General features: G+C 44.2%; 1 protein-coding gene across 2 annotated transcripts in view; it reads right to left on the reverse strand.

Moving 5' to 3' along the window:
• CCDC93 (CCC complex scaffolding subunit CCDC93) overlaps nt 1-8807 on the reverse strand; it is an 81957-nt gene extending 73150 nt beyond the window's left edge. Inside the window, exons 1-3 of one of the 2 annotated variants that reach the window (XM_081141884.1) lie at nt 8629-8807; nt 4205-4318; nt 2661-2755 (exon numbers count right to left, since the gene is read on the reverse strand). In XM_081141884.1, the coding sequence (XP_080998010.1) occupies nt 2661-2755; nt 4205-4318; nt 8629-8670 (251 nt within the window). In that variant the 5' untranslated portion in view covers nt 8671-8807. The remainder of the gene's footprint in view (nt 1-2660; nt 2756-4204; nt 4319-8628) is intronic. The other variant, XM_081141885.1, reaches the window with a different exon arrangement.
• Nucleotides 8808-15652: the final 6845 nt, after the last annotated feature.

Here is a 15652-nt window from a genome sequence, read left to right on the forward strand (position 1 = left end):
GTCCTTGCTCCAGGCAGGCCTTAACTATTTATACACGTGAGGGGCCACCTTTCCTCTTTGCTATATTTTGGTTCAGCAGGAGGAAAACTCCCTCTGGTGGCTACAGGTCTATGGGTTTGCAGAGAATTACTGCTTGCCTATAACCATTCAGTAGCTTAAAAAACGAGGCTTGGACCCCCAGCAACAACCAGCCCAACCCTCTATCTTTAGACAAGGTTCTCCCTGGCTACTCCTCAAAGACAGGTTACTTTCCCAGTTCATAAAAGCCCCAAGGAAAGGATACTGCAGGTCATCTCAGAGTTTACAACCCTCTTAAACCTGCCTCCCAGAAATGACTGCCACGTCGGGACAGTCTTGGCAGCACATGGAATAACCTGAAGGCACTAAAGCTGCCTGAAGGTAAAGAGGTGGGGAAAACACCTCTAGGGAGTAGGGGACAAAAATCAGGAAGATTTCCTACAGAAACCCACCAGTCCCCATCTGGCTTCTCCCTGGAGTTCAAGGTAAATCCTCTGACTTTCTGAAAATAAAGGGAAATGACAACTGCAGAGGTCACCAGGCAGGTTTCCTAGTCTAAGATTTTAACATGCGCACTTGTCATTGCAGGTGATTAGTCTGATTCTTTAGTGTTCAGTGCACTGTTTCCTCAACCACTACAAGCAGTTTAAAGGAGAGTGAATTAAACCTGGGTCTAAATTCCAGTTCCATCACTTACTCTGGGACTTTTGGCAAGTCACTCGGTCCCTCTGGTCCAATACTACCATCATAAAACGAGGGATAAGCCATGTCCTGCCTACTCCAAGGTTGTTGTGAAGGTTAAATAATAAAAAGCATGTGCAAGTGCTCTGCACACAGGGGCTTAGCAAATGTGTGCTGTTAAAATGAACTCAATTATAAGCCTAAAATTTCATTTTTAGATCTTGGAGCATAGCCCCTATGATAACAGGGCTTTAGGACAGGTGGGATGGAGGGGAGAAGCTCATGGAACCCTCAAGAAAGAAGTAGCAAGGAGAACAAGGCCCCAGCGGGCCCGTATGGGAGAGCCTGAAAGATAACCATGCCCTCACATGCTTCCCGTGCCCATCTGTAAGCCATCTTTAACCCATATGCAAGTGTTTTTTCTTAAGGGAGAATCAGGCTTCAAAAAAATACGTGAGTCACAAAATCATTCAGATTGGAAATCACTAACCCCTATTCTTACAGATAAGGGAACCGAGGCTTGCCCCAGGTCACACAGCTACACGAGGCAGGGCTGGGAGCAGAACTGGGGATCCCAGATGGTCTAAGGAGATCACCAAGCCCCTGGTGAGCTATGGAAGACCAGCCAGGGAGCTCTCAGGTGAAATCTCTAGCAAGGAACCATGCCATCTCTAATGAGAGGCAAAGTGACGCTCTGTCTTTCACAGAGACAACAGGGAGGGAAAGGTTCTCCTCTCCTCACCCTATTCAACTTCCATTCAAATCAGCTGCCATTAGAAAGAGATACACGGCAGTTACCAGAAACTTTGATCAAGAAAAAGTATTAGAGTCGCTGAACAGCACTACTCATCAGTGACGTGTAAATCAAAACCACAATGAGACAGCACCTCAAGCCTTTTAGAATGGCTGTCATCAAGAAGACAAGAGATAACAAGGGCTGGTGAGGATGTGGAGAAAAGGAAACTTTTGTGTACTGTTGGTGGGACTGTAAAATTGGCCTAGCCACTATGGAAAACAGTATGGAAGTTCCTCAAGAAATTAAAATTAGATCTACCATATGATCCAGCTATGCCATTTCTGGGTGTATATTAGAAAGAAACAAAAGCACTATCTTGAAGAGATGTCTGAACCCCCATATTCATTGCAGCATTATTTACAATAGCCGAGACATAGAAACAACCTCAGTGTCTATCAAGAGATGAATGGATAAAGAATATATAGTACATGCATACAATGGACTATTATTAAGCCATAAAAAAGAAGGAAATCCTGCTATTTGCAACACCATGGATAGTCTTGAGGGCACCGTGCTAAGTGAAGTAAGTCAGAGAGAGAAAGGCAAATACTATACATCTACTTAACCAAACTCATAGTAATAAAGAACAGATTGGTGGCTGGTAGAGGTGGAGGGTAGGCAAAATGGGTAAAGGTGATCAAAAGGTACAACGTTCCATTATAAGATAAATAAGTTCTGAGGATGTAATGTATAGCATGCTGACTATTTTATCAACACTACACTGTATATCTCAAAGTTGCTAAGAGAGTAGATCTTAAAAGTTCTTATAAGGAGAAAAAAATTTATGCCTATGTGAGATGATGGATGTTAACTAAACTTATTGTGGTAACCATTTAACAATACATATATATATATACACATCAAAGCATTATGTTGTACACCTTAAGCTAATACAATGCTATGTGTCAATTATATCTCAATAAAACTGGAAAAAAGTTTTAAAAAAGTGTTAGAAATAGCCTGAACATTAAAATAACTCTTACATGCTACCTGTATGACCTTGGCTTCTTTCAGTCCCTGTTTATAATCTATAATTACCTGTTGTAATGAAAATTAAAATAAAATATGTAAAGTATCTAGCACAATTTCTGGCACACAGCAGGCATTCAAAAGTTACTCTCTCCTCCCCTTTTAGGCTCTTCCATGGCAAACCCTAACAACTTACATTTTTTGACCTATTGTAGAGTTTTCTTGAAAGAGTAAGTCAACATCTACGTCAAAGTTGCAAGTGGTAATGCACCAAGTCATTCCTCCTACCACCTGCAAAATGAAGAAAATATGTGTTTTCTCTTTCTAGTTTGGGGGAGGGGAAGGTGTGAAGGTGTGAAAAAATATAAATATTTTTTACAGACTCAATGAATACACAAAATTATGTACTGTTAGAGAGTATTTATGTCCCGACTCTATCAACTACAATTCATCTAAAATAGCTCTGCGGAATAAAACTTTCTGCAGTGATGAAAACATTCTGTATCTGCACTGTCCAATACAGCAGCTGCTAGCCACATGTGGTTACTGAGCACCTGAAATGTGGCTAGTGTGACTGAGAAACTGACTTTTATTACTAAATGGAATATCATGCATAGACTTATTTTATACTGAAGAAGACAGACATTAATTCTTAGGTGAGAGAAGTCTTAACCTAGTTTCAGGCAAGCGCCAGATTCCAGAGAAATTATCTGTTTAATGGACCAGACATGTGAGTAGCAAAACTGACATTTTGTGGCTCATTACTTAATTTCCATCTACCTATAGGAGATGTGAATCCCTGCTCTACTTTTCTCACAGGATTTCTCTGAGATGGAAATGAGACTAATGCCAAAAATCCATTTTGAAACAAAATCCTTTTCCAACACAGCTTGATGTTTAAAAAACAAAACAAAACAAAACAAAACAAAACAAAACAAAACAAACCAATAGTGAATCTTACTCCTGGCTCTCCTGTAGACTCATGTGAGATGCCTAATAATATACAGATTCCAGGCCTCAGCCCAAACCTAACTGACCAGAATTTCAATGGGTGAGGCCTAGACATTTGTATTGTAAAACAACCCACAGTGATTCTGTTATGTGTAGCCAGGGCTGTGGCCCACTTGAGCACTCAACACTTTCTTCCACCAAGAAGCTTTCCTGGCTTGCCCTGACTGACCTGGAGGCTTCATTTCTGTGTTCAGTTCACTGCAGCAGTACTTAGTGCATTGTGCCATTTATTCTATGCATGTGGTTTACTTGTCTCTCTCTTCCCTATGCTACAGAGGTCGAGCCCTTTGAGTACAGGGTGTCTGTCTTATCTTTGTGCCCTATTACAATGCCTTGTGCATAATAATTGTTCAAGATTCTGCTGAATTAAACGTCACCCCATAGTGACTTCTCCCTCCTCCAAACTAAGCATTTACCATCCATCCATAGAAAACCTGGCAATTGTCTTGGGATAGCTTCTTATTAACTCAGATTATTTTATTTTACATAAGTTTTATCTTCCCACCCAAACTGTTAAGTTCCTCAAAATGAGTAACTATTTCACTTGCTTATTGATATATTATTATTTTTTTAATAAGGAATTTGAACACTTCCATAATGAATCTGAATAAAGGAGAAATGGAAACATGAACAAGGAGAAAGTAAAAACACATTATCTCCCTCCTTTCCAAGGTTAACCATGCCATCCTGACAAAAAATAGCCTAATGGTTACAAAGATTTCCTCTTACCTTATCAAAAGGTGACAAACCTTTAATTCTTGCCCTGAAATACCCAGCTGCAACCAAGAGCTCCAGAATTTCAGTCAACTTGACATTTTGTTCTTCATCTTCTCTTGTTTCTACCTAAAACAAAAGGCAAAAAGCCGGTAAAAGCTACCTCGAATAAAGAAACACCAGGTGTATCTCCTGATGCTACAACACTGCCAGGTGACACTGGTTTATCACTACAGTCATGAAGGAGCATGGGGACACAGTGCTGCCAGAGTTTCACAGAAGAGACTCCCCAGTTGTCAACGAGCTGTGAATCATCATAGGTGGGGGCAGAAGACAAAGGCAGCACAGCCTATTCACCAGGTGCTGAAGGAATCCAGAGAAAAGAAGATTAAGGCACATTACCTCCCTGTTCTCTAACACATGGTATACTGACAGGCCTCTCAAGTAGATTATAAATTCCTTACAGACAGGAACAAGGTGGTTTGTTTTTTTAAAACTTCATATTCATTTTGGTCCCAGTTATTTTCAAGAGGGGCAAGAATAAATTCATATATGTATGCCTTTCTACACTTCTCTGTTTGATCTCTAAGGCAAATATAAAGGAGACTTTCAACCCAGAGATACTAAAGGGTGACTGCTGCCATGAAACAGGACTGCTTAAAAAGTAATAAATTCACCTAATATATTTAAATAGAGATTTGATTTAGCAATTTTAATTTATATCCTACCTTCACTCCCAGGTATTTATTTTCAAATCAAATATATCTAAATATCCTAGTACTTTTGCCTCCATTTACTTTCATGAGCTGTGCCTTTCCTCCCTTGCATCACTGCAGAAAATAAAAAATCACCTGTCTATATAAAACACCACCAAGATAGCCTGGTTCATATCCTTGTACTACCACTTATGACTACTCCCTTACTCAACAATGCCTGTTAAATCTTCCTTTACTAAGCATCTCACATTAATCCTCCCTTCCCTTTTATTTATACTTCATGCCAGGTCTATTGCAACTGCTTCTCGATCTTTCTTCTCTGTTAATTTGTCTTGCTCATTCATACCTAAATCACATCTTTCACATCATTATTTCTTTAGCTCATCCTCTGGCCCTTATCATTAATGCATCATACATTGTCTATAAGATAAACTCCAAATGTCTTAGTTTGGCATCCAGGTCTTTAGCGGTACCCTATCTTTTCAGCTTCATCCTTCACCTCCCCCCCAAAACAATCCAGACATGGCTCTGGCCAACCTAGACAAGCACTGTTCACACCACTCTCCTTCTTCTAATATTCTCTGATCACGGAGAAATCATCCTCAAATTCTCAAAATCATCAGGTTTGATACCAAACCTGACATGGTCATTTCTCTGAATTTCTACTTTATTTACACTTCATATCATTCATACAATTAAGTAACACCCTCTTTTGAGTGGCATGTCTGGTGTTAACGAACATGCCTGTCTTTCCAAACAGACTACTATATTAGCTGGTTCAGGAGGGGACCCATACATTATTTACCCATGTTAATTCCTCTGTTCTGAAATAGCACTGGAATTCAAAGACGCACTTATCATAGAGTGACATGCTCAATCACTGCATATAGTGCATGACCTAAGCCAGTCAAGTATTAGCAAAATGTTTTCATAGTCATGACACTGATAATAGAAATTCAAGTTTATTTTGCAGTACAAACTGCCAGAAAAGGGAGTATACATATTAACATACAGTTGAACAAGGAATTATTAAAGTGACTGTTAATCCCTTGCAATGGGGGTTGTAGGGGTGACAACCATGCACCAGTACTCATTTAACTTAACTCTCAAATGATGCTTGGTCCAGCTAGCAAAGATTTGAAGGTTAGCATTCACCAGTTATTAGTGGACATGCAAAAACAAGGTAATATTAATTATTCACACCTTCTCTTCCTTGGCAAAAGACCTACGATGGATGAAAAACAGCTACAAGTGGAGAAACTCAAATAAAAGAGACGGTAAAGAGCAATTTATGGTTCATACAGGTACAGAAGGGAAAAAAAGGAATAATACAAGTATTTTCTTACAACTCTTCGGATGTAAAACAGGAAGCCTTCATTTGTTCAGTCATCATATATCATTAAAACACTTCTAATAAGAGGACAGAACATCAAGGGAGGATCATCCTTGCCTCAGCTTCTATCCAAGGAGCACCCCATGGAAGACACATGGCCCATGCTTCTCAGCCACTCAGCCCCAGAATGGAAAATATACTTTTGCAATATAACCTGTGAAATACTTTTTGTCACAAGACACTGAATGAATAATGCTAATAAGACTTCAAATTCGTTTCACAGATTAACCCTGAAACAAAATAGAGAAGAGCATGACAGAATGCCCTCTTGAAGCCATACAAAGCCACCAGGCTGGTTAATACATCCAATTGTTAGAAAAACTAAAATTCTGGTAAAAATGAATGACTGTGAGCTCCTAAACCAGGCACATTAAGTTTTCACTTGCCTTGTATTGTAGTTCATGTAAGGGGGAGGGGAGGGCCAAGTCTGGCTATCTTTCTACCCTCCACATACATACCATAAGTGGTTTAAAAACTGAAGTTAAGGAATAGGACTAGTAACAGTTTAATGACACAGACTATATGTACTCGTCTTTTATTTTTTAAAATATATCTTTATTGATATCAGAGAAAGGAAGGGAGAGGGGGAGAGAGAGAGAGAAACATCAATGATGAGAGAGCCACTGACTGGCTGCCTCCTGCACGCCCCCCACTGGGGATCTAGCCCACAACCCAGGCATGTGCCCTGACCAGGAACTGAACCCCGATCTCCTGGATCCTAGGTCAATGCTTAACTGCTGAGCCATGCCCAACTGGGCTATATGTACTAATCTTTGACTAAATGATAACTTGATTATAGAGTCACCCTGTCTGCCTCCTAATTGCCAAGAACTGTCCTAGGCTCTTGGAAAAGTGACAAATAAGACCCAGTCTCCTAGCAGAAAAGGGCTAAACAAAGTTTATTTCAGAAAGATCCCCACTGGTAGTGGGACACTGAATTGGAAGAATTTATGGTAGAATCATGGGCATCAGACAGGCGTCTAGAACAAAAGGCCCAGCAAAACCTTGATGAGAGCCTAAAACAAAGAAGTGGCTAAAAAGAAATGCCCAATAAACTACCACAGCGCAGAGCCCAGCATTCACAATTCCTGGCTCCATCAGAGCAACTCGCATGTAAGGTTTCACCTAACAGGAGAGTTCTAACAATATTACACTTGTTAGGATTTCCTAAGATAACAACAAAATGGACTTGAATTCTGGGAACACACACTGACAGGTACGTCTACGGTTCCATCACTAACTATATCCCCAGCTTTTATGCGCAGAACAGTGATCTCTCGAAACTAGTGGGTACTCCTGAGATGAAAATACTGGGGTGGGGTGGGGGGCAGAGAAGCAAGATTGGCGACCGGCAGCTCGGAGCGAAGGAACCACTCACTGCCCAGAAATCAGTCCCCCTGCCAAAGGCCTGCTTCAGAACGTTGAGAGATTCCATTCCTCCCAAGAACCTAATAAACTAGCTCTCGAGTAAATCAACTGGAGAGAAGGCAGATGTAAACCACGTAGCTAAGTGATATTTGCACCCCGAAGGAAATGCACTTCCCCTTTATTCCCAGCCAATGTGGAAATCCGGAAACCACTGACGACCCCGTCCCTTAGGACGGCTGAGTGCTTAATAACAAGCGCCTCTGGGAGGAAGGGCACCCGTTATCTTCTGGAGAAGCGGCGACGCTTCCGCCAGGTGCTGCGTCCCCCGGCCGCACGGCCCCGCCGCCACACCGCACACCGGCCGCCGCGGCGCGCAGACCCGGCCCGGCCCGGCCCAGCCGGCAGCGGGCGAGGCCCCCGCGTCCTTCTGCCGCCCGGCCTCAGCGCGGGCGCTCTGCAGGGGGCGTCCCCCGGGCACCCAGGCGCGCGGGGCTGGCCGCCCGTCCCCCCACCCCCCGGGTTCCCCAAGGCGGCCGCAGGCGCCAGAAGGTCACCGCCCTTAGCACAACCCGAGCCGAGACAGTCCCCAGGCACGTCTCGTGACTCCTGGCGCAGCCCCGGCCCTCCGGGCGAGTCCTGTGGCGTCGAGGGTCCGGGGAAACTGCCCCGAGGAGCAGGGGAGGTGGGGCCCCGGGGCCCGCGGCGCCTGGGGCTGCGCTGGGGCAGTTACTGGGTCGGGAAGGCCACCCCAGTCCCAGGACACCGGGGGACCGCTCAAATGAGTTCCGCCCACGCAGGAGGACCTGCACGGGCCCAGCGGACCCCGCCCGGGCTCGCAGCCGCGCGCACACCTGAGGAAGGGGGCGGGGCGCCCCGCAGGCGGCCGGGATCCCCACCGCCGCCGCCCGCCCGCTCGGCCCTCTCTCAGGACCCCGACGTGTCAGGAAGACGGGGTTGCTTACCTCCGGGAGGCCCTGGCCCTCCGGCCCCTTGGGCAGCCCCATGGTCCGGGTGGCCTGACGCGCGGCGGCACCGACAGCCACGGCGCGGCCGGAGGAAGCCGTCCCCGGCCGTGAAGCGGCGCCGGGTGGAGCGCAGAACGGCAACTTCCTCCGCCGCCGCCGCCGGCTCGGAGCGCCTCTGCCCCGCGGAGCATGCGCGCTGGGCGGGAACGCGGGCCACTGCGCCTGCGCGAGGCCGTCCGCCGCGGCGCGACTGGGGGACCCGAGCGCCGCGTCCCGCGCCCGGGCTGACGTCCCGCCGGAGCTTCGCGCCGGGCCGGCGTTTTCCTCCCAGGCGCTTTAGAAAAGGGACTACTCTGCGTCTTGGGGAACTTTTCCGTTCTGGGTCCCCTCTCTGCGGCTCACGGGCATGACTCAAGCGGGTTCGGTTCTCAACGTGAGCCGGGCCTCGGAGGCCGCCTGGCTCCGGGGTCAGAGCCCGAGCGCTGGGAGCCTGGCGACTCGCCTCGGCCCGGGTCTAGCTCAGCATCGGGTGCCGCCTGGCTGACGTGCACCTGGGCAAGCTTCTCGCTCTACGCACCAGGAACCGGGCCCCCGAAAAAGGTTTCTTCACTCCCGCCGCCTCCCTGAGGTCCGAGCCAGAGCATCTTGTTCCCCAAGAAAATTCGCCTGGGATAATCCCCCCCTCCCCAGCTTCTGGTCTTTGTTAAGGGAAGGTCCTCTGGGAAGTGGACCCCAGTGTTGACCTCCCCCTCCCCGCCCTCCCCCTCCCCTCCCCCCTCCCCCCTCCCTTCCCCTCCCCTCCCCTTCCCCCCGTGGAACCTGCAGCCCGGGTGTGTAGCCTGCCCCGAATGGGGCGTCAGGGACCATCCAGCCGACTGCGCCCCCGGCCGGAGCAGCACTGAGAACTCGGGGCTCCCCTCAGCGTGTGTTTGGGGAGGGGCAGGAGTGGGGGCCCATGAGCGTCTACTCAGCAAATGTTTGTCCTTCAAGAAATTCTTTGCGCGGTTCGTTCTCCTTCTGGAAGGTATCCTGACAGCACAGAGATGCCTCTGGAACCAGAGCACACAGCGATCGGAAGGGCCCTTTGTGCGGCCGTTTCCTCCTTAAATGTAGGTAGCAAATATTGCTGGCAAAACTTGGCGCCACCCTCTTTGGCGGGGTAGCTCAGTGGGTTAGAGCATCCTCCTGATATGCCAAGGTTTTGGGTTGGATCCCTGCTCAGGGCACATACAGGAATCAACCAATGAATGCGTAAAGGAGGGGAACAACAGGTTCTCAAATCAACTAAAAAACACCCCAAAACTGTGTGCTACCTCCCCCAGTCCCCAAGAATTAAAAAATAAAATTGAATATGTAAATTGAGGCATTGACATGAGAACTGTTATGTTTTATGTGTATTAAAAAATGATGAAATAGAAGTGACCTCTTGCTCTCACCCATTGTGAAGCCAATGAAACTCAATTTCTAAGGTACCCACTCTCATAACTCTCCAAATGTGTTATTTTTGTAATCTTTAAAATTACCCTTCCCTGAGATGGTATAGAATGAGGGAGAATGGAGAATGGAGGGTGATCATTTGTAGCCACTCATTTGGATGACCAGACAGATATTGATGCCTAGGGACAGATAGCAAAATCTCTCATAGCAGGGGAGTCTAAATAGCTGTCTATAAAGTAGCCCAGGGAACAGAGCTACGGAATAATAGCACTTGGGTAGGCTACACAGGACTTCCCCTATTGTAAATGCTTTTGCAACGTTTTAAATAAACATGAGCAGCTATCTTTCCCAGTAAGAAACTGTCCTGTTTTAACTCTCTGGTAAGGTGACGGTAGCAGACTTGAGTTGACAGCGTGTTTTGTTGTTTTTTTCCTAAGATCCCAGCAAAACAGCTCAAGAATGCTTGAGCATCCCACCTTTGAGAGAGAAACCCTGTACAGCCTTGGAGACAATGTAGGTTTCTGAGAACTCTCTTGGATAAATGCATCTCTCTCCCTCTCCCCTGGCTCAGGGTATCCATACACACATGTTGTCTTCCTTGTGGGATATTTGGGGCTTAGGGATCATCTGTCCCTCTGCACATCCCGCACAGAGGTATGTGATGTTCTTCTAAGTGCAAGATTCTCCAGAGCCTCACAAATACTTTCTTTCCTGGGTAAAAGGGTGCATAGTAAAGAGCTTCCTGTTAAGATCACCTTTATCCTGGGTGAAGTTTACTATAAAGCCTCAATCATTCTGTCCTCTTGGTCCTTTCACTCTGAGCTCTTGCTGTGACTAAGAAGGGAAATCATGAAGTCTTGAAGCAGGAAGGGGCTTTAGGAGGCATGGAGTGCAACTATGTGTGTTTAGAAAAGTAGAGTGACACAGTTCAGGTCACATATCATGTTAGTGGCCCTGTAAATGTCTGATTTACAGTGTCTTTTTATTCATCCATCATCTGTCCATCCATCTATCCATTCATCCACCCAACTAACCAACAAATATTCTGAATCCTTTCTTTGTCATTGACTCAAACTTGTGGCATGTTGGAATCACCTGGGGAGCTTTAAAAGCTACCATTGCCTGACTGAGTTCCACCCCCTAGAAATTCTGATTTAATTAGTCCAGGGAGGAACATAAATATTTATTTTTCTTTGAAATATATTGTTTTACACATAAGACAATATATATTGTTTATATATAAACCAATACGGGGGATATATACTTGGGCAAGCCAGTAGTGAACTGTGACCTCATTATTATAATGTTTATAGAGCACAGTGGCACACACAATTTAAAATTCATAGAGTCCTTAAGTTAAAAGAGTTTTTCCTGAAAATTCTTTTTTTTTAATATATCTTTATTGATTTCAGAGAGAGAAAAGGAGAGGGAGAGAGGGAGATAGAAACATCAATGATGAGAGAGCCATTGATTGGCTGCAGCCCACAACACGAGCATGTGCCCTGACCGGGAATCGAACCCCGATCGCCTGGATCCTAGGTCGACGCTCAACTGCTGAGCCACGCCCGGCCGGGCTGAAAATTCTTTATTGTATGCCAATCTATTCTCAAACAGTAAAAGTTGACAACACACTTTTTATTGGGGAGGGGGAGGGTGAATTTTTAAAACTTCACAGGTAATCCCACTGAGCAGCCAATTTGAGAACCACTGTTCTCTGGTGCTGGAGATACTGCAGTCAGCAAACCAGACGAGATAACTACTTGTAAACATGTAGTTTACAAGTAGTACTTGGTTTAAACATGTAAACCAATAAGATAATGTTGAGTAGAAATAAGTGCTCTGCAGGAAAAAACCAAACCAGTGTGGTATGATAGAGGCAGAGGCTCCTTTAGATGAAGGGCTCTCGGGTTTGAGGGGAGACCTACGTCCCGAGAAGATGCTATGGGAGCATCTCAGGGAAATACATTCCAGGCAGGAGGTGCCTCTGGAATGATCTGGACATCTTTCCTCTGCCCCTCCAGATCCATTCTCACCCCTCTCACCTTGCCTGCTGCTATACAAGGCTGGCCAGAAAGGACCTCATCAGCAGAGTTTGGAGTGTGGACACCTAGGTGTGAAGATCTGGGGTGTGGATCTTGGGAGGGGGGGGACACACCTAGGTTATGGGGCCTGAAGACTAGAACCTCAGTAGAGATTTGGTAAAATGTATCAAGAATTTAAAAACTATCCCTGGATATGATAATTCCACTTTTAGGATTTGTGGATAAAGATCTTCATCTCAATGTTATCTATTGGAGAAAAACCTGCAAACTATGTAAATAGCCCATAAAAAGGGAATGGTTAAGTACATTACATTGTAGTATGTCCACTTGAAACATCACACTGCCAGTAAAAATATTCGTTGCAGCAGGCCATGAAAGACAAGGATGGGAGATGAGGCTATCTAAATATTAGCAATGTTTTGCCTGTCAAAAAACCATTATAACATTTAAAAGGCAAACTGGAAAAATATTCGTTGCCTGTGACAAGAATTATTACAAATGAGGAAAAAATGAATAGAAAAGTGAGCAAAAGACTTGAATAGAGAATTCCTAAAAGAAACTGTCACAAAATATTTAAAAAATATATAGTCTCAGCTTTACATTAAAAAATTAAAATTGGGAACCTTTTTTCATGGAAGAAATAATGTTTTAAGAACATTAAACTAAAGCCATAGCACGTCCTAGTCACTGAGTAAGTTTTTGCAAAGATTCTGGAGGGCAAATTGGCAAAGTTAATTCTTCAGCAAATATTCATCGAATGCCCACTGTGTGCCAGGCACTGAGAAGGTTTCTCATTGGGGTGGGGGAGTGATCCAGCACCCCAGGGGCATTTGGAGTTTTCACAGTGACTGGGAGGTATTACCAACATTTAGCACCCAGCTGTTATGGATATCAAGTGTCCTACATTGACTTTGAGTCATAAGAATTGCTTTGGCAAGAGGAATGTGGGAAGATATGAGATCATGCCAGTTTGGGGCAGAGGTGTTAAGAACCTTTTATTCTGTGTTTCCTTCACGCTCTTATGCTCTTTCCATTCATCACAAGAACATATTCAGGCAGCCGCTGCCCCCTCGCCGGGGCCCGTGAATGAGAACCAGATGTGAGAGAAAAGGGAGCAGATCAGAGACCCGAACCCAGCCAAACCCAGCCAGGCCAGACTCATGAGTGGGGTGTCAGTGTTTGTTGTGAGCAGTGAGATTTGGAGAGTGTTTGCTAAGCACTGTCATCACAGTGTAACTAACCAATACAGGGAACAAGAAAGAATTGTCCCTCCAAACGCCTTAATGCTCCACTTGAAAAACACTGGCTACAGAAAAGGGAAAAAAATGGAGCTGTGGGATGAACGCGCCCAGTCAACAAATAATCACACCAAAAATTGTATGATTGTATGTTGAAAAAGTGCCATTAATGGCAAGTTGAAAGGTGGGGTGAGAAAGAGGAGCGGAGCAATGATTCTGAATGGGAAGCTGTGAGAGCGTGTAAGACAAGACCTGGGGCGGAGGAAGAGTGAGACTCAGAGTAGGGGAAGCACTGCAGGCTGAAGGGCCTGTGGGCAGAGCAGGAGGGGCTGGGTGGGCCTGGGGCTGGAGCACAGCGAGCAGAGGCGGTGGGGCCCGGCCCAGGCAGGACCTTGGGGACCATGGGAAGGGGCTTGGATTTCACCTAAGCACAGTGAGAGCGATCAGAGGCCTTAAAGAAAAAAAATTTGTAGACATATTAGTCCTATCACTGGAGTCAGGTCTGCCCTTGGTCTGTAGAAATGAACTTTGAGTTCCAAATGTCCCCAGTGACAAGGTTGCTCATGTAAAACTACTACTGCCATTCATGTTACAGGGACTTGGTGAACAACACAACTAGAATCTAACCCTTACACCCTCTGAAAATGGAAGGGAAGGAAACAATGAATCAGGGAACGCACTTTGAAATAATTTACACTTATATAACATTATCCTAGGACTTCCAGTTTCTTCAAGTGTCCATGTGAAACTAAATGAGAGAAAATCCAAAATTACTTTAGAAGAGAGACTGAAAAATCATGTTTTTCTGGATCCATAGGAGAGACTTCTTAAATAGCAATAAAGATACATTATACTTTTGGTTCAAAATCAAACGATAAAAATAATTTACTAATAAGATTCATACATATGTTACAGATTTTTTTTTTTACCTTCACATTTCTTGGTAAAAACAAAAATTACTAACATGTTTCTGGGTTATTTTATCAGACATGTTAACATCAACAAAAATACTCTAATTACTCTACCAACAAATAGAATAACATGGAAGCCATTCATTTATAAGATTGGCATTTAAATAAACTAAAATTATAAAAATCATCCTAAAATTATAATCCTAAAAGCGTCTATTTGAACCATTGTATCATCTCTTAAACCCAGTAAAAATAAGAGAAAAATAAATCATAATTACATTGGTAGAGAGAGAAAAAGTTACCTTGTTGCAGTTCTGGATCTTCAGAAGTGGACTCATTACAAGGTGGGATCAAGTTGGAAGGTGAATACTTCTGTCTTCAGGTTGTGCGGGCCGAGGACTGAATCCAGTGCTTGGTGTGGCCACACTTCTTATTGCCAGTGGAAGATGTGATGGGTCAGCAAAGACCCTCAGTGGAGAGAACTTCTGGGGAGGTTCTTCCTCACTTTCCAGAATGGGAGGAAGGACAGGGTTCTGTTCTCAAGGACTGCACATGTGGCAAGGAGTGTTCATGGCAAGCACTGCTTGAGATAGAAAAGTACTAAGTATGACCTAAATAGTCATCAAAAGAATAGATACGTAATTTGTGGTATCTTTATACAGTGAATTAATGTACAGTGGTGAAAATGAACTAGAGTTACATGTCTGAATATGGATAAATATGAAAAATGTAAAGTTGAGTTTTTAAGAAAAGCAACACTCATAACGATTTGCTAAGTTTACATCCAGTGCTTATGGATACATAAACTGTAGTAAAAGTGTGAAAGCTTGCCTGGGAGTTAGGCTCGTGATTCTGGTTTTCCCTGGGGAAGGGGCAGGAAGGAGGACCCGAGAGTGTCAACTGTATCTGTAATGTTTTATTTCTCGGGGAAAGAAGATTTAAGGCAATTATGATATAATGCCAATATTTGATAAATGTATGTGATAAAGAGATGAGTAATTATAACATTTGTATTTTCTGCATATTTTAATTATTTTATAATAAAGATATGTTGAAAATGAGATAAAGAAAAACAGCCATTAAAGTGAACTAGAGGCAAGAAAGAAGGAACAGAGGGTGCAGACTCCTCTTTGGAGAAGTTTGACTATGAGTCGAGGGGGCAGCCTGATTGATGGAGAGTGTTTTTCTTCGGCTTTTTTTTTTTTTTTTAAGATGGCAAAGACAAATATTTTCTATTAAATTACAGGCAAGAAGCCAGTTGAAGGACAAATAAAATAAAATAAAATAAAAGATTGAAAATACAGACCTGAACCTTAGAGCACAGCTGTTACAAATCTCCCTTAAAAAACAAAACATGTTTTGCCCCCGTAGGGTGTCAGCTCCTCAAGAAAGG

Source organism: Miniopterus schreibersii, assembly GCF_964146895.1.
Source record: "Miniopterus schreibersii genome assembly, chromosome: 7".
Taxonomy (NCBI): Eukaryota; Metazoa; Chordata; class Mammalia; order Chiroptera; family Miniopteridae; genus Miniopterus; species Miniopterus schreibersii.